The sequence below is a fragment of the Tiliqua scincoides genome, chromosome 3 (assembly GCF_035046505.1).
Source record: "Tiliqua scincoides isolate rTilSci1 chromosome 3, rTilSci1.hap2, whole genome shotgun sequence".
Lineage (NCBI taxonomy): Eukaryota > Metazoa > Chordata > Lepidosauria > Squamata > Scincidae > Tiliqua > Tiliqua scincoides.
Genome location: NC_089823.1, coordinates 66,070,027 through 66,095,488, shown reverse-complemented (window position 1 = coordinate 66,095,488; position 25,462 = coordinate 66,070,027). Strand labels below are relative to the sequence as shown.

General features: G+C 41.5%; 1 protein-coding gene across 1 annotated transcript; it reads right to left on the bottom strand.

Annotated features, from left to right (window-relative positions):
* Positions 1-577: 577 nt before the first annotated feature.
* Positions 578-25,462, bottom strand: RRP1B (ribosomal RNA processing 1B). The gene is made up of 16 exons (XM_066622418.1): positions 25,274-25,462; positions 23,859-23,941; positions 21,071-21,128; positions 20,518-20,603; positions 17,629-17,690; positions 16,242-16,371; positions 13,571-13,635; positions 12,973-13,133; positions 11,392-11,483; positions 10,545-10,642; positions 10,322-10,341; positions 9,225-9,347; positions 7,825-8,552; positions 5,706-5,840; positions 4,532-4,598; positions 578-3,646 (listed from the first exon to the last, which is right to left on the bottom strand). Exons 1-16 carry the CDS (start codon positions 25,410-25,412, stop codon positions 3,456-3,458), a joined length of 2,238 nt encoding a protein of 745 aa, XP_066478515.1. The 5' UTR covers positions 25,413-25,462; the 3' UTR covers positions 578-3,455.

Below are 25,462 nucleotides of genomic sequence, written 5' to 3'. Positions count from 1 at the left end.
GCCTTTCTTCAGAAAGGAAGTGCCCAGAAGCAAACCCCAGTTAGTTCAATAGGACTTACTCCCAAGTGAATGTCCTCATAGGCAGGTCTCCAAAAGGACATGGACTACTGAATAATGCGTGTCCGTGCAAGTTATGAGAAGCTGTAGTTGGTGACAGCAAAACAGAAATATCTTGTTTGAAATCTTGGGTCCCTCCCAACTGCATGTTTTTTGTGTAGCAGAAAGGTCAAAATACAGTACACAAGTAGCTAGGGAAGAAGTCGTCTCCTTGGCCATCATTTCTTAGAGTGACCAAGATCGAGATGATCCTTTTGACTAAAAAATTGCTTTTATCTTTGTAATATGACATCTGAAGATGTGGAAAACCATTATTGGTGTATGTTGCTAAACAAATAGTGGAATTATTCATTCTCTCCTTCCTATAATACTTTGTTTCAATTAAGTTTTATTACAGACACAGGATGATTGGTATTTTGTGTTTTTGTCAAGATCTTATTCAGTGTCATTCAATTTTGCTGTAAAGTACTGTTATCCACCAACCTGCAAGGAAAGGTCAGATTTAAAAGAACATGCAATGTTCAGAGAAAGAGACAACTTTATTAGCCAAGTTTAGGTGGCTTATTTTCCATGAATCAGGATATATAGTGGATCAAGAGATGGGTAAGACACACAGCTAAACACTACTCCTACAAGAAGGCACCAGAAGAAATAAAAGATCAAAACAGATGCTTTTCCTCTCACAAAAGCTTGATAAAATTTTTTTACTCCTAAATATTTTTAATACAAAGTTTTAAACTCAACATTTTAACAGATTCTTTAAGTTTCAGCTTAAATAATTACAAAAATGAGCAGTTTTTTAAAAAATATTTTCTTTACAAAGGACTGCTCTTTAAATACAAGTTATTTTAACCCTTATTGATTCCAGACATTTTTAGAATATATTTATGAGCTGGTTTGAATGTGCAGATTACTTTTAATCTGCACCCCTTTTCATATTGTCTGATACAAAATAAGTAGCAGAGTAGGTACTGCATTTCTTGCAGGTCTTCTAATGAATAGTTGAACCAGAATCTTGACAAGTATGGCCTCTTCCTTGGCACAACAGCCCCCCTGCACCTACTGAAAAGTTTGTCTGAAAGGGGCTAGAGGACCCCCAGAACTGGATTGTAGGGCACAAGTTTAAGGGAGACCAACAAAAATATAGTTTTGTGCAAACAGAAGTGCCTTCTGCTTGTGGAAGAGGAACTTGAGGTTCAAGCCACCACGTCTATTAAATTACTGTGTCTAGTTAGACTAACAGTGAAATCCTGGGCAAAAAAAAAAAAAAAAAGGAAAATATACAACACACATTCATGTTTACAAGCTATTCCTCCACCCCTCCCCAGTAATCTGCAGTTGGAATATTCATTAACTCAGAAGTCCTACTAGCATTACCTTTATACTTAGCAAACAGATGTCACTTTTCTTCTGCAACACATTTGATAACAGCAGTCCATAACTCTTAGAATAAGCATAAAACCCTGAGGTTGAGATCAGTAGAAAGATAAAAGGATATCCTAATACTTTTAAGTATTCTTGTCCTATCTGTTTGGCCAAAGGAATATTACACACTAAAATACATTTAAGATAGAATGGACGATATGCACATTCTATAATAGGCTTATCCAAAAGCAGATCACCAACTGATGTTGATGTAGTTCCTCACCATCTTATCATAAGCAGTTTTCAGATGCAGTGTAATGGATTTCTTGTTATTGTATATTAACATCAGTTTAAGGACAAATGTTAATACAGAGCTATAGGTATACAGTATCTGACATGAGTCATCCAAACAAGTGTCTCAATCTTGACAATTTCATACTACTGGAAACTTTAAGGGGGGGACGGACGACGACAATTAAGCACTCTGACCAATAGCACAAGCAGAAGAGGAGATACTTGAAAACAGAGTCACCTCACCAAAAACATTAGTAGTGATTTTATGAATGTTCTGGATTCTATGAAGTGATTGCCCAGAGGATCATTTACCTTGAAAGTTGAGCAAACAGAAGAATTAAAAGACAGATTTTTATCAGTAATATCTATCAGCTAAACTAAAATAAAAAGTCATCCACATCATAACTCTGTGATTATAGTTTGTCCTGTGCCTAGAATGGTTTCTGGACTAATCTGGTGAGGGATGGAGATGAAACGAGATTCTACCTTTGCACTATGTTATATTAAGGAAATGGGGGGGGGCCAGTCTAGAGACCAGACTTTGTTAAAAAAAAAAAAAAGGTTTAAAACACAAATCTAACACCCAGAATAAATTAACAGTCTGATAACAGATCTGCACTGAAATCAAAAGGAAAGCAAAGATACGCAGAGTCACCAATGTATTCTGCATGCTGAATACGATTACATCTTACACTGTAGATTTAAGTCACAGTCTTATTTTCAAAACTATATTTACCCTGTCTCCAAAAGGAATGAAGGCTTTCAGAAATAGGAGCTCCATATTAATCCAGTTCCATTGGATTGAGGAAAGGATAATGTAATGCAAACTATACATCAAACCACTTACGTGTTTGAGGGCAAGAAGATTATAAAAATGCCACATTTTAAAGAGAAAACACACCTTCTCTTGCACAAAAGGTGAAGCCAAATCTGAGGCAGCCAACAATATCAAGGGAAGTGCTTCAGAAAATAAGTCACTGTAGTACTTAAGTTACAGTCAATACTGAGGTCTGCATCTCACACAAGGTTCATGTGGTTTTTTCCCCTATAAAAGTAGTTTACTTGGAACAAATATTTGACATCTAATCCAAAGCCTTTGGTAGAAAGATAGAAGGGAACCTGCTTGTAGGAGAGGAACACAAAGCACAACAGGAATAAGGGGTGGAGAGATTGTGTGCGCCTCAGCTCCATAGAGTATCACTTGAAACTCCACAATTTAATTTCTCTTTCCTAGGAAAAAAAGGGATTAACAGATAAAAGCAACAAGTTTTTAAGAAATCTTTAGACAGCCATTCACGATAGCACAATTATTATTATTCATTTTTAATGATGGTCTTCCTATTTAGAAGCCCAAGGGATACATTCAGTTTATATTACCTTCCTTATGGTAACAACATACACAAAACAGTTTTACTAAATAGGCAAAGAAGTGCCTAAAAATAACAGTGTCATAGGTCATACGCAGAATCTTGGATTGCATCCTATAGAGCATGAGCAGAGGGATGCTCACGTAAGTGAACTTCCCCAACCCTGTCCCCTGCATCTCCTTAATATCCACTCTAGAGGATCAGGAGACCCTCTGGAACAGGACGGAGATCTTTCCTCTCTGTACAAACTGCAGTGCCTTCTGTCTGCACCAGAGGGAATTTGATTACAACCTCTTATTATATTTACTTCAAAAATACTTTCAAAAGTAAACGGTTACTGAAATATTGTGTACAAAACTAGTCCATATTTGCTTAGAAGAAGTCCATGGCAGTTGGTCTTTTCTTAGCTGGCATTAAAGAGGATTTCTGCGATTGAGGTGTTCCTGCAGGAGAGCCCAAAGATAACTTCAACACTCCATGAGGTGGTTTTTGCTCAGGATTGAAAGCCACTCTGGATGGTCCCTCGGGGCTTACTAAAATACTTTTGTCCGTCTTCTTAAATTCTGTCAAGATTAAAATGCAAAATTACTCAGCTTCATCCTCCTGCAAGGCACTGGTATGTTTTCTTAGTCGTGAGAACTGTTAAACATGCAAAAGATCAAGTTCTAATAATCAAGACAGTGATTTGGAGGAACAGAAATGCTACTGGAATATTGCACATGCCAACTGATACTATATATTTTGCCAAAGGGCCTGTCAGTATGATAGACTGTATGTATTTCAGGCCAGACATATCAACCAGAGCTCTTCATTTCAATGGACAAGAGTACACAACACAGGGTAGTTTTCTCAAACTGTGGGTCCCATGTGTGGAAAATGCTGTCATGCCGCAAAGCATTACCGGGAGCCACCAAAGGCTGCTTCTGGGTTTTGCCAGGCCCACAACCCACTCCACTGGCCTCTGCAGGGCTCAGAATGCCTTGCAGAAGTGACTTCTGGTTTGTATCTGCAACTTCTGATTTGCTTCTGCAAGGCATTCTGGGACCCATAGAGGCCAATGGATGGCACAACCCAAAAGCTACCTTCTGTGGCTCCCAGTAATGCATTGTGATGACAACAAGAATTGGGTCGTGACTGAGTGAGGAGACTGAGATGGTCATGGTGCTTACAAATTTGAGAGCCGTAGATCTAGGGGCAAATCCTAAATGGCGGTGATACCAAATAACAGAAAAGGTTTTGTTTCCATCTCAATGCACTTTTACTTTTCCCATATAAGCAAATGGAAATGATTAACGTATATTATATGAGGATACAACATATATTATATGAGGATACAAAGCAGGGACATCTGTTTAAAAAATGCACTTGCATCCACCTGACTGTTTAAGTTGACTTTTCAGGAAATCAAAAAGCAACACAATAAAGGCATACGATCTGTTTGAACCTACCAGCAGTCATATTCTTATTCAGTCCAAAGGTGACCTTTTTGGAGTTGGAAGACTGAAGCTTGCTCAACTACAGAAAGGAAAGATGACATCCAATAGAGTTGGTTTTCAGAACCAGTTAAAACTTCCCTTTTGGAACCAGTTAAAACTCAAGCATTTTTCCTGTCTCATCAATCATTTAAGGTGGTTAAATATGTTGAAAATCATAATAAAAATCTAAATATATTACAATTCAAAGCAAAGTATTACCAGTGTAAACTGCTGCTAATTGGCAAAGGGGCACCTTTTAAAATGGTGGATCTCTTATGTACAGCAGGTGGACAGCAACTGTCCCTATTCACCCCAGCATAGTGTCTCTTCTAGCGATTGTTGCTGATGTGTCATTTTTTCGATTGTGAACCCTTTTGGGACACAGGCCCATTTATTGATTTATGCTTTGTGAGCTTCCTTTTTGTCCAAAAGCGTTATATGACTATTTGTAATAACAGGAACAACAATAAACTATAGACCTCTGAATGCAAGCACACTTTAAATGACCGGTTTTGCCCAAAGGTCCTGTCCAATCTAAAAAAGTGGCCCTTCCAACATTTTCTGAACACAGCGAGAGAGAGAGAGAGAGAGAATGAATGGCTGTACCAATGTCCTGGCCTTGAAAATACCTGCTCTCAGAGAAGCAGCCTCTGTATTGTATTTCTGATCAAGAATGAACATCCTCCAGACAGCACAGCAGCTTAGCAAAATTGTGCATTTTGCAATTAAAGCATGAAAGTTGGTAGATACAAAATGCATTCTATGATGCTCAGAACTAAGACAGAGGGCGTTCCTAATATTCTCAAACATTTAGTGGGGCTGCCTGCTCTCAGTTTGCTTTCTGATCTCAATCTGAGCTTCACCAGCTACAGTTTGTACATGAAAACGTTTCATGCTCTTAACACAAAGCAGACAATTCTGACTTGGCTGCTGTGCTAAGAGGTACTTTGTGCTACTCTTAAAAATAACTGGTGTACAATCAGATGTGCCTCCTCCTGTAAGGAATGTAGTTAGGCATGCTGGCCAAGGTACAAAGCACTGAAACAATGTTAGATTTTTCTGGAGATCGGCACATTAGATTTTATGACAAAGCAGCATCTAGGTGCGGTTGTTACTGAGGAACTACTTTCCTCTTCTGCCACCGTACCTGCATGGAAGTAGTGCTTCCTTTAGCTTTTCGAAAGAACGCTGGCTTTGGCAGAGATGTTTTTTCAAATTTTACAAAGTCATTTCCTGCCTTCACTATCTTTTTCTTCAGCAGAGGGACAGTGCCAATAGTTTCCTGGAGGGAGATAAAGAACAGCTGAACACAAAAGAGCAAGAACAGAGTCTGGGTTCAAGAATATAGTACTTACAGAACTAGTATTTTAGCTCTAGGGCAGTGGTTCCCTAAGTCCTACTCAGACTTTTGGAACCCTGTAAGTCTTTGTGGGTGGGAGTGGGGGGGGGGCAGCAGGACAACAATTGCCACAATCAAGCTTCTGTCAGGCAGGAAAGGATTTTTTCCACTTACCTGGAAGTTGCTATGGATCTCCAGAGGGTCTTGGGAGCCTGCCACCCCCTCTGCAGCTCTCCCCAATGCTTGAAAATGTTGTAAACAGGAAAAAACAACAACACACTTCCTATTTTGGGAAGAAAACCGTAAGTGGGTCCCCCCTTTTTACAACATTTCCAAGCCTCAATGAGGGCTGCAGGTTTCCCGGACCCTCTAGAGCAGGGGTGCTCACACTTTTTTGGCTCGAGAGCTACTTTGAAACCCAGCAAGGCCCGGAGATCTACCAGAGTTTTTTTTACAATGTTCGCGCCATCATAACATATAACATTTATGTGTACAATGTATGTTGGTGTACCTTGAGCCCCACTGAGTATAACAGGACTTACTCCTGAGTAGACATGCCTAGGATTAGGCTGTGAGGCTGCAATCCTAGCCACACTTACCTGGGAGTAAGCCCCATTGAGTACAATGGGCCTTACTCCCGGCGTTTCCTCCCAGAGGCACCTGAAGGGGGGGGGGTCGGCACTCTGCGATCTACTCATTTTGCCTTGCGATCTACCGGTAGATCGCGATCCACCTATTGAGCATCCCTGCTCTAGAGAGCCATAGCAATCCCCAGGTAAGTGAAAAACCCCTTCCCTGCCTGGCAGTCGTGTAACTGTAGCAATTGTGTTTCTGCCCATTTCTGGGCCATTAAGGAGAATGGCCCTTTTTTGGTTCTGCTGGTGGTTTGTGACTCACCAGTCTGAGAACTACTGCTCTAGGGGTTTTGGCTTAGGAATATCACATCAAGAAATAAAACAACTGTTGGTGTTACAGTAACAGCCAACACAGGGTTACCTCACATGTTTGGAAGCCAGAAGTACATGGTGGGATAAACAGATCCATTAGTGTGCTTCCCAGGACACATATCGCATAATGTACAATGCAAAATGGCTTGGATTTTCATGACTTTTGGGGAATATATTTCAGGTTACTTTGCACACTCCAGGTACAATCACAGGCCTCAGCAATATCACTGAGGTCTATTCTCAGAAACTTAAAATCAAGAGAGCAGGCGCTATCTGTTAACTAAAAAAAAAAACAAAAACCAGAAATGGCGTTCACTAATCTTGTTTGACCTTCTCTCCTCCATCTATTAAACTCTAACATCAGACAAGGCAGTCACTGAAACTGTGAAACTCCATTCAGCCGGAATGATGCAACTATATCAAGGTACAACTGAACCACTTTTAAGAAACATTTAATAACAAGCTCTGCTTTCAACTGCCCCAGTAAAAACTCATTCAAGTCATTTTACAAGAACACTAAACCTTTTCAGGCTGAAATTTTCTGATGGAAATATAAATATAGATTTGCACAAGCAAAGAACCGAGTAACAAACAGCTATGACCAGAATAAAAGCATTTGATTCTCATTTTCAGAAGATACGTATGAATTCAAGAGGACTATTTGGAAATGGGCTGTTTAGCTTCTATTCCACACCTACAGTTTCTTTTTTGTTTGTAAGCAAGATCAGACCTGAAAACATCTCCCAAGCTGGAACAGAAAGATGTGGAATTTAAGTATGAATATTTGAAGATGGAAACCACCAGGACATGCAGCCCAAAAGACTAAATACTGTGGCCTGAGACAGGATCTACTAACCTTTGTGTGGTCCACCAAAGTCCAGGTTATTTTCTTGAAAGAGCAGTTGAAGGGCTGGACAACAGTGTGCACTAGGCAGGCACATCAGAGGTGGTAAAAAACAACAACAGAGGGCTCTACTTACATCATTTTTGCTCTTCTTGTTTTCAGCTGCAAGTTCACTTTCTTCTACAGGATTTAGGACTTCCTTGAGCTTCCTTTTCTTTTTCATGCTGACTATTTTCTGTCTGGAAACACTATTCTTTTCCACATTCCTCAACTTGTGTTTTTGCTTCAGTTTAACTTTTCGGACTGCCACGGATTCTGACTCTGCAAGGCTTTCCCTCTCCGGCTGCTTTACGGTTTCTTCAGAAAAACCGTTTCCAGTGACCAGTCCAGACTCCACTTTCCATTTCTTCTTCATCACTTTACTATCATGTTCTACTGGCGCACCATAGCCAGGGTCATCCTCAGTACTTGTATCAGCCTGTCCATTTTGATGGATAGTTTCTATATGAACTTTCTGCAGGCTGCAGTTTTTCTTCTTTGGTTGTTTCTTTAGCTTTCTTACTAAACATGTCAGCGACTTTGACACATCGGTTTCACCAAGCTCACTAATGGGATTTGCAGAAGCAATTTTATTTGCTTCCACGGTTAAACACTTCTTTTGTTTTTTCTTAGTATTTGGCAATTCACTGTTGTGGTTTAGATCTTTGGATTCTACCACCTCAACTGGTTCTTTCTCATTACTTCCAGCAGCTGCGCAAGAATCCATCATTGGCCTGGACTTCTTCTTCCGTTTCTTTCTCTTCTTTTGCAGGCCTGTGTTGGCATCATCCTTCTCAACACCATTTTGTTTGTTTGTAGAACTCTCTGTCAAGACAAATTAATTGGCTTTAAAGATGAAGCACTTGAGCAGTAGTTACTTTTGCTGCCAGCTGGGAAGGCAACTCTGTCTTTTAAAGAAAGAAGTAGTCATCTAGCTGTTAGGGCCCTTGATTATGATTAGTATCAAGGATCCATTAAGTGGTGCTGAAGCATTTCTCTGAAGCACTGCTGGACAAAGTGCTGACCTAGACGAGCAACTGGTCTAACCACAGCAGGACAACTGCTATGTTGTTATTACAAAGCATTTTCCAAGTTATCCTCAAAAGCCTTCTTGGTACTAGAACACTCAACAGGGAACTTGGCTGACAACAGATTATTTTGGCCAACTTTCACATTGAAACACTTTATATATGTACACACAAATCCTGAACCTGAGCCACTTCCAAAGCAACGCTCCTCCCAGTTAATATCAATAGCTCAACAGCCATGGATATTTTTTTCTTCCAGTAACGGCACTCTATTATTATATCACTCACCAAGAACTGGTTATTTACTTAAAGGAAAAATAAAGGCAGAGACGCTCTCAAGATTCTACCCTATTATTTGTACCTTATTATTAGGATTTAAATTGTAAGTTGCTTTGACTGACTAAAAAGCAAGATATAAATACAAAGTTAGCTGATTGTATAAGATGTTGCAAGCAGCAGTCACATGCACCTTTTTCCAGCTTGGTTTTTTTCAAAAGTTTGTCAGATTTCCTTTTCCACTTTCCCCTGCTGAAGGTGTCGTCATCTTCATCCGTAGATACATCTTCAGGGAAGTCATCTTGTGGAAAAGTCCCTGATGTTTAAGAGAATGTTTGAATGAGAATTATTCTGACTATATCATTTTTAAAGAGTTTTCACCTGATCTCATATTAGCAAACAAATTTTTTAACCTCCAGGGCGGGGAACTGGATCTGTGGATACCAAATCCATAGATACAGGGGTGTGTGCCTGCGTCTAGTTTTTTCTCTCTCATTATTTCAAAGATCCAGAAGTCAAGCTTTTAATTTAAAGAGCCAGAGAACAGTAAAATCATATCGCATTTGTCCAAATGGTGAATGGTGAAAGTCCCCTGGGGGCTAAGAATAGGCCCTCGGTTTGGCTGTACTTGTCGTAAGAGGCGACTAAACAGCCACCGGGTAGATGGGACTCGTCAGCCTGGGAAGGCAGCTCATCTGAGAGAAGGAAAACTCTGATCCCAAACCTCCACTGCTTGTGGCTACATCCAGTGATGGAAGAGGCTTCAGGAGTCAACCTCGAGGCAAAATCCGGAGCCGGAGTCCCTGAGGCAGTTCATGGCTGAACACAGTCACGTTCTGGCAACTCCTGCGACGCCGCTGGAAACAACTATATTGGCCTCTGCCTTTCCATTGGACCATTTCAGCGACGTGGAGAGGGGGGATTTGCTGCATGGGTAACAGTCTATCCTCCATATCTACTCTACCCAGGCTTTGCGCACTGGAGAGGACACTCTGTTCCAGAACCACCATTCAGAGCGCAATACCATAGTCTTCTGAGACTGAAGGATGCCAACAACAAAATGGTGAAACAACAGATACTATAATCATAATTTTTCACTCCAAAAGCATAACTAATTGGAAAATCAGGATAATTATTCTTTCTAAGAGAAACTCAGCCAAATAACCTACAAGAAAAAAGTGATTCCAGTATATACCAGTCACCCATAGCAAATTTCCTACCAGCACATGCTTTCCCCTATAGCATTTTGTTCTGCAACAAAATACAAGTAAAGTGTTACCAAAGCCTCACCTTCTGCAAGGTCCTGGAACCTGGAAAATAAGTAGAAAGAAGTTATATTGTTTCAGCCACATACAGATAGAAATAATACGCTATCAAGAGTTTGCACTTGTTGGAAAAAAAACTATTGAGATAAATCGAAAGGGCAGGACTGCAGGACTCAAGAATGTGCAAGGAAGCAGGAGGTACTCAAGCAAGTCACAATCAAAGGAGAGTTTATTTGAAGGGAACTTACTTTTTAATCACTTTGTAGATGTGTTTCCTGTTATAAACTGGTGTGTTTTTTCTGCTGGCCAATTCAAACAGTCCATCAGCAACCATTTTATAATCAAACTGTGAAACAAAAAATCAGCTTAGATCAGCTATGCTTGGTTGTTAATCCTAGTTTCTCACACTTTGATATTCTACCACCACTCTTAAACTCAAACTAGATTTCGCTTGAAGCTTTAAGTGACTGGGGCTAGTGTGATTGGTTTTTTACAGAATTAAAAGCAGCTGGAATGGGAGCATAGTGTGGACAACCCTCTAACATGGAAGTTAACCCTCTGCCCCACTATAGAACTGATCTGCCCACCTCTGTCTATTTGACTTGGGGGAGGGGGAACTCCCGTTGACACCAACCCCCGCAGTACATAGCAGCTGGAAGGCACACCAGTGCAAACTGGGACCATGATAAGAACATGATGTCATGGCCAGAAGTGACATAATCAAGCAGGAAAATTTTTAACAATCCTAGGCTGCAATCCTATCCACACTTACTGAGGAGCAAGCCCAACTGACTATCATTGTTAAAAACTTATACACAGTAGCCTGTAAAAAGTACAGGTCTGTAACCCTTCCCCAAATGCAGTCACCATGGTGGCATCAAGTCTAATATATAAAAAATAAAATATTGAAATGAATGGGGACGCACCAGAAATTGGCTTCTGACCCACAGTCTGAGAAACACTGAATAGCATTTCAAAGCAAAGGATGCAACCTGCACAGCTTCTCAGGTTTAAAGAAACTACTAGTGTTCAAACATTGTACAAACTAGTCTTAAGTACGTAGAAATATAAACCCTTCATGTCAAAGATTCCTACCTGGAGAACAGGCCCAATGTTATAATCAATATCTTCTTGAAGACCCTCTTGGGCCTCAGAACCAGTTGAAGATTTGCTTGACAAGTTCTTATCTACACAGCAAAACAGATGTATTGTTAACAATACATCTTTCTTATTTTTATTCAAATTACTTGTTAAGAATTTGAAACAACTGGATAACAGAACACTCAGGACAAAATACAGAAGAGTCTTAGGAACAATGGGGCCAATAAAACAGAACTGATGCAGTGTAGTGGCTAAAAGACTGAGCTGTGAATCAACATTTCGCAGATGTGAATCTTGCCTCTGTCAAGAGCTCAAAAGGTAGACTCAGGCAGACACCCTCACCTCCTGGACTGAAATACAGGCGTGTTCCATTTAACAACCGTTTGCTTAACGATGGACTGTATATATGATGGTGGTCAAAATACAACAAAGATGCTATGAATGAGGCAATCGCATCTCCCATAGCCTTCAGCAGAGTGTCTGTTTACACATCAGAGAGGCTCTTAATGCAAAGAAGAGGTAATCTCCTGTTGCCTGTGCAGCAATCTAGTGTCTGGCAGGGAGTGTCTATTTACAGAACAAAGGCAATAGATTGGAATGAATGTTCACTTAATGACCTAAATGCATGGCAACAGGGATCAGAGAATGTATCCCTGTCTTTAAGTGGCGTACACCTGTATGGGGATAATATCACCATACAGGTTTGTTTCGAGGACACCTTCAAGAAAAAGACAATGACGCTAACAGCGCATAGCTACACATGTCCACTCAGAAGTAAGTCCCATTTTGTTCAATGGGGATTACTCCCAGGAAAGGGTGTATACAATGGCATCCGAAATGCAGAAGAGCACAAATATACACAGTAAAATCTTGGAAGCATTACTATAATCTAAGATTAGAGCCCATGGCTGCAAGTCTATTAACTTTTATGAAGCATATGAACTTCATTTGAAGCCATGCTCTGGTGCTTTTGAAGCACTGGCCAACTCTTCCTTATTTTATTCATTTTTATCTTACGAATATTTAAAACTTGTGCCTAGACAAACATGGCTCCAAGGAGCATTCATGGTAATTAACAGCAACAATATAAAACCAGCATCTATTTAAAATGATAAAAATAGCAAGCAAATGAATGAGAGACATTTGAGTGAGACAGAGACACCTTTCCAGCAGACTCAAGGAACAGCCCGTTATTTAACCAATAAATCTCACCCTGCAAAGGCCCACTGAAGCAAGATGACTTTCACTATGTCTGCAGAAGTAAAAGGTCTTGTATCTTGCTTTCATCAGGTGAACCTTTGGATCAAGACCCCACAAATGAGCTCAGCGTATGGAGTGTGTGTAGCTGAAACAGGAGAGGGTAACCTAGCATTTTAACTGTCTAGAAACAAAACTGGAAGACAATGCAGATACTTTAGCACATGACCTTTGTGCTTGCATCATCTAAATCCTGTGAATAGGTGGACTGCCACATTTTGAAATAACTGAAGATTGTAAAGAGTTTTTGAGAGGTTGTTATAAGAAAAGCATATTACAGTAATCCAGCCTGAAGGTTATCAGGTAGCTGATCCTTACCTTTGGCTATTAGCTTACTTTCTTCATCGCTCCATTCTTCATCTGAGAAGTCATCATCACTGTCTGCTTTCAGTTCATTCATTAAATCTTCTATGGCAAAGGGGGACTGGTCCACAATGGTTTCAAAGATACCATGAATTATGGCTTGCAGAAGAAAATGACTGAATCATTGTGGGGGGAGGGAGAGAAAGAACACCATAAAGATTTGCAAGTTTGTGTATGTTTTATCCCATCTTTTCCTTTGGAAAGCTAATTCCTGAAGATCACAAAAATAAGTGCTGAATGTAATTTGCAACACACACACATGGACAAGCAATCTCTTGAACATCAAACCAAAAGCTACCAGCTGTTGAGTCATTATATTTTCGATAATATTCTGCTACTGCAGTAGCATCTGAAGGATCAGCTTTTTTATCAGTACAAAGAAACAGACATGGTTCCCATAGCTACGCACACTTTCATTTCCAGGCACACAAAAGGAAGTCAGTCTTGCCTCATCACAAACACTGTTTCTGTTTCTCTCTGATCTACGCTTAATTTTGCTCTACAAGACAATTTGCTTTATTCCCCCCTGCTTTTTGAATAATGATAAACTTACTCCTTGGTTTTGGCAACAATTTTGCAGAATGGATCAATAAACTTGAGATTCTGATCTGCCGTGAGCTGCAATAAATAAAGACACAATTAGTTCATTAAGAAGTCCTATTTGCTCCTGGCAAGGGACCCCATCCAGTCCAACAACCTGCTTCCCAGTAACCTGCCAGACGCCTCTGGGAAAACCACAAGAAGAAGAGAAACACAGGCCATTGCCCCCCTGCTACAGGTATTCAGAGGTATACTGCTGCTGAATCTCGAGGTAGCAGATAATAACCACAACTAATAGCACTGAATGTGTCCAGTCTTCCTTTTAAAGCTATTGTCTTCCATCCAAATTATTGGCTGAAACCACACTTTATGACAACAAATCCTAATTACGAGATGTGTGAACAAGTACCTTTCTTTTGTTCAACCTAAATCTCCTGCCAGTTTCTTAGAAAGACCTGGTTCTAGGGAAATTTTCCCTCATCATACCACATACACATACACTTTGATACATCTTCAATGAAACCTTAACAGACTTTTTCCAAACTAAAAGCTCCAATGCCAGAGGCTTTCCTAATAAGGAAGGAAAGCCTTCTGATCATTTTGGTTGCACTTTGCACCTTTATTATTATTAATTATTAACAGTATTTATATACCGCTTTTCAACAAGAAATTCCACAAAGCAGTTTACAGAGAAAAACAAATAACTAATGGCTCTAATCGCTCCCTGCCCCAAAAGGGCTCACAAACTATAAAGATACAAAAGAACATCAGCAGAAAAGACACTGCTGGGGTGAGGTGGGCCAGTTACTCTCCCCCTACTAAAAAGAGGAGCACCCACTAGAGAAAGTGCCTCTACAATACCCTTCGAGGTATGGCAACCAGAACTGCACAGACTATTCCGAATGTGACTGAAATGCAGATTTGTATAGGGATGTTACAACATTAGCAGTCTTATACTCGATCCCTTTCCTAAGAATCCCATGAATGGAATTTGCTTTCTTCATTGCTGCAGTACACTGGATCAATGTTTTCACTGAGCTATCCTCTCTATGCCCACAAGATCTCTTTCCTAGTTGATCACTGCCAGTTGTATTTATGTATTACATAACAAAACCAAAATACTGTCAGAATTCTAAGTAGCAGCTGAACAGCACAATCCTTTTGCATGTTTACTTGTAAGAAAGTTCAATTCTGTTCAATGGAACTTACTACCGAGTATGTACGTTCAGGATTGCAGCTTAAATTCTGCACTACAATGATTCGCACATCAAATAATATTGGTATTATAATAATTACATTATGCACAGAGTTGAACCCTCCTGACACACCTTGTACAAAAATAATATAAGATGGAAAATGATATTAAGTTAGCCTTGCTGACATTTATTTTGCAAGCTCAGATGGAATTACAGAAAATATTATAAAATCAAAAAATCTTTTTGCATTTTTGAAGATTAACAAAATAGAGACAGAAAACATTAACATTTTCTAATTTGCAAGGTGCTCCCCAGTCAGTTAATTTATTTGGGTAGCACTAACATTAATACTTGACACATTATAGATTGGAAAGATTAATTAAAAATTATATAGTTCTAGGAAAGTGGAAACCAACAAGATATACGAAGTCCAACCTAAGTGAAAGCAACAAAACATACAACACACTGCACTGCAAGTTTAGTCATGACTGAGGCTACAATCCAAAACATCCTTATTTGGAAGTATATTGCACTGAACAGAATTCACAGCTAAAAAGAAATGTACAGGATTGTGCTGTACATAAGTTAGTCATGATGAACAGCCCAATCATATGCTTCCCAGGATCCAGAGAAACAGTGGTGCCAAAATGGATACCTCTGGAGGTCTCCTCAAGGGAAGGGAAATTTTGTCCCCTTCCCCCTGAAAGCTCCATGCACCACAATGGGGCTTCTCAAGTCTGCACCGGCTACTTTACCAATGCAAAATAGAGAACCTCCATGCACTTGCAGCCCAACATGGAGGATAGGATCCAGTGGAGGAGGCCTCCGCTGGTCCCACTCCCTCCTGCTCTCCCCCCACCATAAAAGGCTGTACCGCTGCCCAGCAGTCTAACCTTCCTCTGGGGGTCTCATGCCGGCTGGGCCCAGCGCTGATGCTCCCTATTCCCGCAGTGCTGTAAACGTGCTTTACAGTATGTTTATGACACCCAGCACCGGAACTCAGCACGACCTATGGCTCATAGGATTGGGTTCTAAGTCCCACTGATTTCAACAGAACTTACTGCACACTCTTATGCATATCTACTCAGAAGTATGCTCCACTGAATTCAGTGAGACTTGGGGCCCAATCCTATCCAACACCAGCACTGGTGCTGCTGTAATGCAGCCCTGAGGTAAGGAAACAAATGTTCCCATACCTTGAGGAGGCCCCTGTGACTGCCTCCCCACCACAGGATGCAGTGCATGCCCCACTGACATGGCTGCACCGGCACTGGAAATTGGATAGGATTAGGCTCTTACTCCCATGTAAGTGTGTATAGGATTGTAGCCTTGGTCATAACTAACTAAACTTAGGACACAAGGCATAACAAGTAAACAGGGTGTTTAATTCCCTCTGTGGGAAAGACCTGAAGGCAGTAGTTTGAAGCAGATACTTCATGACTAGCTAGCCAGCTCAGCAATATGCATCACAAAGATTTCAACGCCCACCTCTTTGGCCCCAACTTTAGCTAGCTCTTCCAGATAGATGTCAATAAAATGCAATTTTATCCCAACAGGAGATTTGCTGTCAGAGTGAATAACTTCCTTCATTAGCAGATAGAGAAATGGGTCGGTGAAACTGAGGAAGGAAAAAGAAAAAAAATTATCCGTGTCACATCATGTGACACTTCAGCTGTTCCAAAAGAGTGATCAATGCATCTCATCAGAAAAGATTCAGATGTTGCTTACCAGAAGTCTCATCCAAGTGACTGTCAGAAATTCTGCTTCCTTAGCTCAGGGAGTAATATATTATCAAGTCTACCACATTTATCCAATTGGAGCATTGCTGATAGCTCCGAGACCCTGAAACTGCAATCCTCTATTCTGGGACCAATTGAAGAGGTGCGTGTGTGTCTGTGAGTCTGTGCATGCATGCGACAAAGGAATTCTCCAAAAAAATAACTTGAGGGGCAACAAAGTATGGGTACAAGTCCATTAGAACTCTAATCAGGTTAAGTTCTCTCATCAGTATGTACTGTCTCAATAAATCCCCTGAGAAAATGACCCTAATTGTTAAAAATGCCACAACAAATGATATTCCCAGATGCCAAATCCATGGCTAATGTAGGCTCCCTATATATTTATAAACACATACACACATAAATATATACACATTCATATTAATTTGCTTGCTTTAACAATTTTCACAAAAATATACTTTTGTTAAGACAGTGTATTAGTGAAAATAGGGGTAGAGCAAGTTTATAGAGTCATCAAGCCATGACATTGAAAAAAGGCTTCTCTCACTTAGGGGGGAGAGTAATATGTTTAAGAAGTCTAATGGCTTCTAGATTCTACAGTTTGCCCTCTTCTACTTCATTGTGACCATATACAGGTCCAGCCTATTTATACACGATTTTTTATACATGGATTTGACTCAACAGGAATGGCCCCTGCAAATGAGAAGGAATGCACTGATCCCTGGAAAAGGGGAAAAATGCATCCCTTTAAAATCAGTTTGAAAAAACCGAACAGTCCTTTAACAATAGCCTCCTTAATGAGAGAGAGAGAGGGCAGCTGGCTGACAATCCATCAATCCTTCTCTCTCCAGGCGACCCCTCCCTGGGCATGTGAAAGAAAGATGATCACTTTGCATTGGTGAAGGGAGGGACTGAGTGAAGGGGAGGACTGATTGATGGATTGTCTTCTTAATGACTCTTATCTTACATCACAAAGGTCAGCAAAGCTGTTTTTAAATCACCGGAGCAAAGAAAGTTTATTTTTAAAATTGATTTGCTATAGTGGGTTTTTTGCTTGGAATGGAACCCAAGGGGAATAATGAGCCTCAACCTGTATGTGCATTTCTCTTTCTCTCAGACACACTTGGATTACCTACCTTTCATTCCATCCATTTCTTTTCAGGACTTCAAAGGACTGCCTCAGCATCATACGAATCAACTAGATTGGAAAAGATGCATCCCATCACAATTTTTCTAGTCATAACACAAAGACAACTTGAGTAAGGTTTCTATGGAGAGGATAACAATTTCCTAAGTACAGAAACTGAAGTCTTCTGTCTTCAGAATAGATAATGGAAATATGATGGATTTATGTAACTCAAGTTTAATCTTGTATTTTAATGCAATAAAGTAGACAAAATACAATGATTTCTCCATAATACTCACATCTCTCAGCATCGGGTACAGTAGATAAACCCTTACTAAATACATATTTTTAAAAATACCCAGTCCAAAACTACGTACTATGTAGAAACAAATTTCACTGAAATCAGTGGGATGTGCTTATGGGGAAACTTATCAGTGGGAAACTGCCTTGGTGGATGACCTACGCCGGGGACTGGACAGAGGGAGTGTGTCCCTGTTGGTCCTGCTGGACCTCTCAGCGGCTTTCGATACCATCAACCATGGTATCCTTCTGGGCTGACACCCTGGCCCTTGAGGAGCGGGGTGCCACAGGGTTCAATTCTGTCCCCCATGCTATTTAACATCTACATGAAACCACTGGGAGAGGTCATCCGGGGGTTTGGAGTGGGGTGCTATCAATATGCCGATGACACCCAGCTCTATCTCTCCATTCCTCCAGACTCCAGGGTGGAGGTTGAGGGCCTGGAGCACTGTCTGGAGGCAGTGAGGATCTGGATGGGGGCTAACAAGCTGAAATTAAATCCGGATGAGACAGAGGCTCTCCTGGTTCGGAAATCCTTGATGCAGGTGCTGGACTATCGGCTTGCGCTGAATGGGGTTGCACTCCCCCTGAAGGAGCAGGTCCGCAGCTTGGGGGTCCACCTGGACTCGCAGCTGCTCCTGGATTCCCAGGTGGCAGCTGTGGCTAGGGGGGCCTTTGCTCAGCTTTGGCTGGTGCGCCAGCAGCGGCAGTACTTGGATCGTGCAGACCTGGCCACGGTGATCCATGCCACGGTGACATCGAGGTTAGATTATTGTAACGCACTCTATGTGGGACTGCCCTTGAAGACGGTTCGGAAACTGCAACTAGTGCAGAATGCGGCGGCCCGTATAGTTATTGGAGGTAGGCGGTTTGACTCTGCTTCTCCAGTGGCTGCATTGGCTGCCCATTCGTTTCCGGGCCCAATTCAAGGTGCTGGTTTTGACCTTTAAAGCCCTATACTGCTCTGGGCCAGGGTACCTTAGAGATCACCTATTCCCGTACAATCCGGCTCATCCTCTCAGGTCATCAGAGAAGGCCTTTTTACAAGTGCCACCGCCTAGGGAGGTACGTGGGGCAGCGGCAAGAAATAGGGCCTTCTCAGTAGTGGCACCAACGCTATGGAATTCCCTTCCCCTTGACTTAAGAATGGCTTCCTCTCTTGAGACTCTTCGGCGAGGCCTGAAGACCCTTCTGTTTAAACAAGCCTTCTGAGTTCTCGGCCTTTTTAACATCTTTTCAACATCTTTTAATATTTTTTAAATACTTGGTTACAGGCCTGATTCTTTTATGATTTGCTGCTCTATGCTCTTTTTACCTGACTACTTTTTATCTGACTACTGTTTTTATGATATGTGTTAATATGCTTTTATCTGTTTTTAAATTATGTTTTTAATCTGTTTTAACCTGTTATAAGCCGCCTTGAGTCCCTTTGGGGAGAAAGGTGGGGTAAAAATAAAGTTGTTATTATTATTATTATTATTATGTTTAGGGTTGATTTACACATTCAAAAAGTCACATAGTATGTATAAAATTGTTCTTCCAGAACCATATCAATGGTGGAATGTAGATAGAGGTCCCATTCAGCATACTAGAATGCTCCCCCACATCAAAAACTCCCTGCCTTTGGAAAGCTAGCTGAGCTGCATATCGTGATGCATTGTAAGATATAGCTCTCACAGCCTGTTTCACTGCAGAATGCAAACATGGGAATCATATGACTGACACAGGAGGTAAATTACTAATACAACCCCTCCATCAACTCTGCTCGTAGAAAACCTAGGAAGTCAGGAAAAGGGCTGCACTAGAACCCTTTTCGATAACAGACTAGTTTTTATGCAAAACATTTTTGGCATGCAATAAAGCATTTAGAATGCAACGTCTACATCTTAAAATTACACAATCCCAAAAGAGCTGCATCGAATGGTTTTTCTGAACAAGTTGATCTGGTCTCATGGTTCAAATTGGGGTGTTGGGCCAAAATACACACTGATACTTTATCTGCTGACCACTTACTTGGCAGCTCCAACCATGCTTTGGCATGATGTCCAAGACGAGCCACTACTACAAATTTATTATTTTGGCTACCATAAAAACTACTTGTTTGTCCCCAGTGTTTTAAACAGACAACTGACATAATTAAAAACAGGTGCATTCTCAACAGTATCTTGCCATTAACAGACATCTGTGAAGTGGGCAGGAGGTCTGGTCTAGAGGGTTGAGCCTTCATTTGCCTGAAGATAACACCCGAAGGTCGCCAATTCAAGGCCACTGGCACCATGCGACCTTGAAACAGCTGACAAGCTGAGCCGAGCTATTCCGTCTGCTCTGACCGTGGGAAGATGGAGACCAGAATGTGCGACCAGATCAAGAAAGAAACATCTGAATGTTCTGGTTTCTTGAAAGATAGAAAGCTTCTTTCAAATTGTAAAAATCCCTACGGGGATTTAAATTGCTTGCCTATGTAAACCGCCTTGAATAAAGTCTAAGGAGAAATCTGAGGACCAAAAAAGGCGGTATAGAAATATCAAAGAAAGAAAAAAGAAGTGAGCCTGTATCTTGGGAATACTTGTCCTTAAACACCCAAAGAGTTTGCTTTTACCGTGTAAAATTTATCAAGGCGCAGCCGGTCAATTCCATTCCATTCACGGTTCATGGTTTGCCAGAAAGTCTGAATGAACAAGTGTCCTGCAGAGAACAAAGGTAATGTTTAAGTTTCATATCAGTTGTGTTACACTTTACAGTTGTGTATCTGAAACATTTTTACTACACCTTTCAGAGGTCAAGAAAACCAACATATCCCGTTTGAGCTCCCCTGAAGCAGGCACACCAGAAGGAGCAGAACCATGAGAAGCTGTAGTGTCCTTAAGTTCAACAAAAAGTCAACCAGGAACTGAAACCCTTCCTATTCTCACTGGCTGTCAAAACCCTGCTTGAGAATGACAAAGGCTACACATCTGTTTTCCCTTGAAATTAGCAGCGCTTAACATTAGTATAGCACTTTGAGTGTACAAAGTGCTTCATGTGTATTATCTAGATGTTGGCTTTACAACAACCTTGTAAACACAAAAAATCCCAACTTCGCTTCACAATATGAATTTGTGAATAACAAAGAGCCACAAGTCTCTGAATATATATGAAATCCAATGACTTACGAGTTTCCATATCATCAAATATATGGATAAGTTGTGATATGTTGTTTGATAACTCCTCCTAAAATGGGAAAAGAAAAAAAAAGCAGCAAAAGTAGATTACATGAACCATGCATTAAGTATGAATAATTCTAAGAATCAAATCCAAAGAGTCTATGCACAATCTCAAACTACCCAATTTCCTTTTCAGAAGATGTCCCTTACAGGACTCAGAACTGCTCTTGGGTAGTCCAATCCTAAGCTTCGCAGCACCCAGAGGAACACCGGCGCCAAAATGGCAACCACTGTATCCTGTGGGCACCAGGAATCCACCAGAGGTCTCCTTGGGGAAGAAGACTGGCGCTCCCTCCTCCCACATTGCCATAAAGTGCTTTACAGCATGTTTATGACACCTACTGCTGGCACTGGAGCTCAGTATTCGCACTTATGGTCCATAGCAGGGGTCTCCAAACCCCGGCCAAATCCCCAGATGTGGCCCGCAGCAAGCCTCTTTCTGGGCTGCAGCCAACCCCTTGTTCCCTGAAAGCCTCTGGCCCACACAGCTGAACATGACCAGAACTGTGCTCTGATTGTGTCTGGAGGGTGTTCTGAGGGCCAGAAAGGTTAAATGAATGAGCCCATTCATTCATTTATCTAAGTTCCATCTCTTATTTATTTATTTAAATTTTATATTTAAATTTTTTTTTCCCAGCCCTCCACACCACGCCAGATATTTGATGCGGCCCTCTGACCAAAAAGTTTGGAGACCCCTGGTCCATAGGATTGGGCCCTAAAAGCCTCTAATAATAATTTGAAAATTAAAAAAATTTAGGCGATTTAGCACAATTTAAGCAACAATGATGCCTAAGGTAATCTCCACTGCAATAAATTCTTGACTGACACAATTAGATAAAAACATGAAGAAGTAGCAGAGAGCATACTAAGGATATTAGGTATCATGAAACTGTGGAAAAACTGAGTTTTCTAGATCCATCACAACAGCATATTTGACCAAGAGTTCCAAGTTATCCATCTGCTTTGGAACTCTGACAGCAGTTCTACTATATCTATACAAAAAAATTCAACATCTCTCTCTCCCCCTTTTAAAATCCCTCTTTATAATTCTGCATGAACACAATAACGTGACCTAATTTCAGATTAGAAAAAGTCTAATTATTGAATGTGTTACTTACTTGTATATTTCCTGCTTTTTACAATATCTTTAATCTACATGGATAGTTTTGTTTTGTTAAATATACATTTGCAACTATGAAATTCCATAGCTGAATACTTTAATTGGTAGATCATGCAACTAAATCTTTAGATAATTAAGTGATGGGTCATTCTGATAAGGGTCAAAAATTAGCAGACAAGACTAAGTTATGAACACATGCCTATTTTACTATCATTAGTAGGAATACACAGGTTAGCCCTCCTTATCCACAGGTTTGGGACCCACAGATTTGACCCAACATAGGTCAGGAGGGCCTCATTGTACCTCCCAGATGCTACAAGAAGTCTTCAACTTCCCCACACCTCAGAAGACCTGACAGAGCCTTCTGAGGTACACTTCTGATTTAGCAGAAAACTAGAAGTGCCTTTGAGAAAGTTCTGGCAGGCCTTCTGAGGCACAGGGAGGCACCAGAAGGGCTACCAGAAGGCACTTCCAATCACATATGAGGGTCTTCTGATGGCCCCAACCTTCAGATTCACTTGTCTGTGGGTTTTGGTATCTGCAAGGGTCTGGGAATGGACCCCCCCCCCCCGATACCTTGGGTCAAGGGTATACTACTTTCCAACAAAAAGTAGTTCACAAAGCAGTTTACATATAGTTCCCTGTTCCCACAAGACAGGGAACAATCTATAAAAAAGAGCTATTTGTCTATAAAAGAGGCAAGAGCTACTGAAAAAGGTACCATGCTGGGGTGAAGAGGAACAGTTGTTCTCCCCCTGCAAAATATGACAGGAATAAGACTTTAAAAGGTTCCTTTTAAAGCTCAGGCTTTTGATGTTATTTTGATCCTGGTATATCCCTAAAACAGTGAACAAAAAATAAATTTTATTATAACTTCTCTCATGCTTCCTTCAATGACACAGTTCAGACATCATGTGAAACTAGTTTAATCCCAGTTCCGAGTGTCTAGGGCACTTTTCTACTTCCATTCTCTATTTATAAACGAGGACTTGCCACACATTCAAACTCAGTAAATCCCAGTTTGTTTTAGCCAGAATTTCTGAACAAGCCACAATAGGAAACTAGGTCCTCCAGTCCCCCAGAGATGTATTCGAGAAATTGAGAAGAACAGTAATTAGCCCTTTTTTATAAATAAGCCAACATCAACAGCCAGATCTATGCACATATGCACACACCTACATGGGACTGATACCCAATCCTAGGCATGCTGAATTTAGGCTAGGCATGAGACTTACTCCCAAGTTAGTCTGTATAGGATTGCGGTGTAACCTGCAATACACCAAGTCAGATCTGCTCTGACCTTTGGTTAAATTGTCCCCTGCTGTGTGGCATGTTCAATTACTTATAAATGTTTTTATCACTTAATTCTGTTTTTGATTGTTTTATTTTGTGTTTTTTACTTGTAAGTCACCTTAGGCTTCCGTTTTCAGAGCTGGAAAAGTGGAGTATTAAATGTAAAAACAAATAAATAGTACATAGAACAAACTTGGACATGTTTTGGAACTGGGATTTATTTCCCATGTAAAAACACAGATGAGTTTCCATGACTAAGGAGAATTGCATCCACAGACACTTGATCTTTATTCTACATCCTAGCATAGACAGATTAAAACATACCTGCAGCAATGGTTTATCCTGCATCCACATGCAATAGAAGAGTCCTTTCCATATTTTTAATAATTCTTCTTCGCTAAAGCCACCTTAAAACACAAGAAGGAAATTGCACATTAGAGGAAAAAAAATGAGAAAAAAACATTAAAAAGTTTAACAGCACCCACTCCTACGCAATGCACATCTGTTTCTGCTCTAACAAGGGTGGCCAAATTTGCTTAAGCCACATACAATAAACTTCAGATGCTTGAGAGTGTAAGAGAGATGTTTGAGAGCTGCAATTTAAGGTTAAGAAGCATTTAAATTCTTAAATACATTTACACACCACGAACGTTAAAAGTTACAGAGACTCTCAGTTTATACCCAGTATGTATGTAGGCAACCTTCAGTCTCGAAAGACTATGGTATCGCGCTCTGAATGGTGGTTCTGGCACAGCGTCTAGTGTGGCTGAAAAGGCCGATTCAGGAGTGACAATCCCTTCCACACTGGGAGCAAGTGCAGTCTGTCCCTGGTCTGTCTCCCTGGCTATGGGCCTTCCTTCTTTGCCTCAGACTGTTGGCCAAGTGTCTCTTCAAACTGGGAAAGGCCATGCTGCACAGCCTGCCTCCAAGCGGGCCGCTCAGAGGCCAGGGTTTCCCACTTGTTGAGGCCCACTCCTAAGGCCTTCAGATCCCTCTTGCAGATGTCCTTGTATCGCAGCTGTGGTCTACCTGTAGGGCGCTTTCCCTGCACGAGTTCTCCATAGAGGAGATCCTTTGGGATCCAGCCATCATCCATTCTCACAACATGACCGAGCCAACGCAGGCGTCTCTATAATTATAAAGCTTGAACATTTTTTATATTAACTGTGACGCCAAAAAAGTTCAGCCAATATGTTTTCAGAGAGATGCGCATTATATGTCAGACAGCTGCATGTGGCTCCCAAGCTGTGGTTTGGCCGCCCTTGTCCTATAACAACATGCGCTCCCATATAACTACAGCTCTACCCCAACTCCAGGCACCTTGCCTCTAAAGTTTAATGGGATCTCTACACAGGAGATCCCTGCCTCAAGCACCTCATATGTTTCCTCACCACCAAGCCCTCACTACCAAGCACTAATGCCCTCACTACCAAGCACTAATGCCCTCACCACCAAGCCCTGGTGCCCTCACCACCTCATTCCCAAGCCTTCACCACCAAGCCCTGGTGCCCTCACCACTACCGTGCCCTCACCACCAAGCCCTGGTGCCCTCACCACCTCATTCCCAAGCCCTCCCCACCAAGCCCTGGCGCCCGACCTGCTTCCCTCACCACCGCCTGCCTGCCTGCCTGCCTCCCTGTTCCAGGTGCCTGCCCAGATGCGCACTCCCCAAGCACACCCTCTGCCACTCCAGCGCGGGCTCCTCTGCCCACAGCCACCACGTGTCTCCCCGAGCTCACCCGCAGGGCTGCGGGTCCTGAGCGCGATGTAGCCACGGAGCTTCCTCAGAGCCCGGTCTCGGATCTTCTTCTCGTTGGCGGCCAGCCTCTGAGCGAACTGGATCTCGGGCGGCTGCGCGACGGCGGCGGCAGGAGCCATGATCCAGCACAGCGCCGCGGACAACCCTGAGCCTGCAGCCCCGGCAGGAT

Coding starts and splice junctions, on each gene's coding strand:
- RRP1B (XM_066622418.1), bottom strand. CDS start 25,412: ATGGCTCCTGCCGCCGCCGTCGCGCAGCCGCCCGAGATCCAGTTCGCT. Junction 10,643..11,391: donor ACATTGGGCCTGTTCTCCAG/GTAGGAATCTTT, acceptor TTTGTTTCACAG/TTTGATTATAAAATGGTTGC. Junction 4,599..5,705: donor GAAGCACTACTTCCATGCAG/GTACGGTGGCAG, acceptor TCCTTTCTGTAG/TTGAGCAAGCTTCAGTCTTC.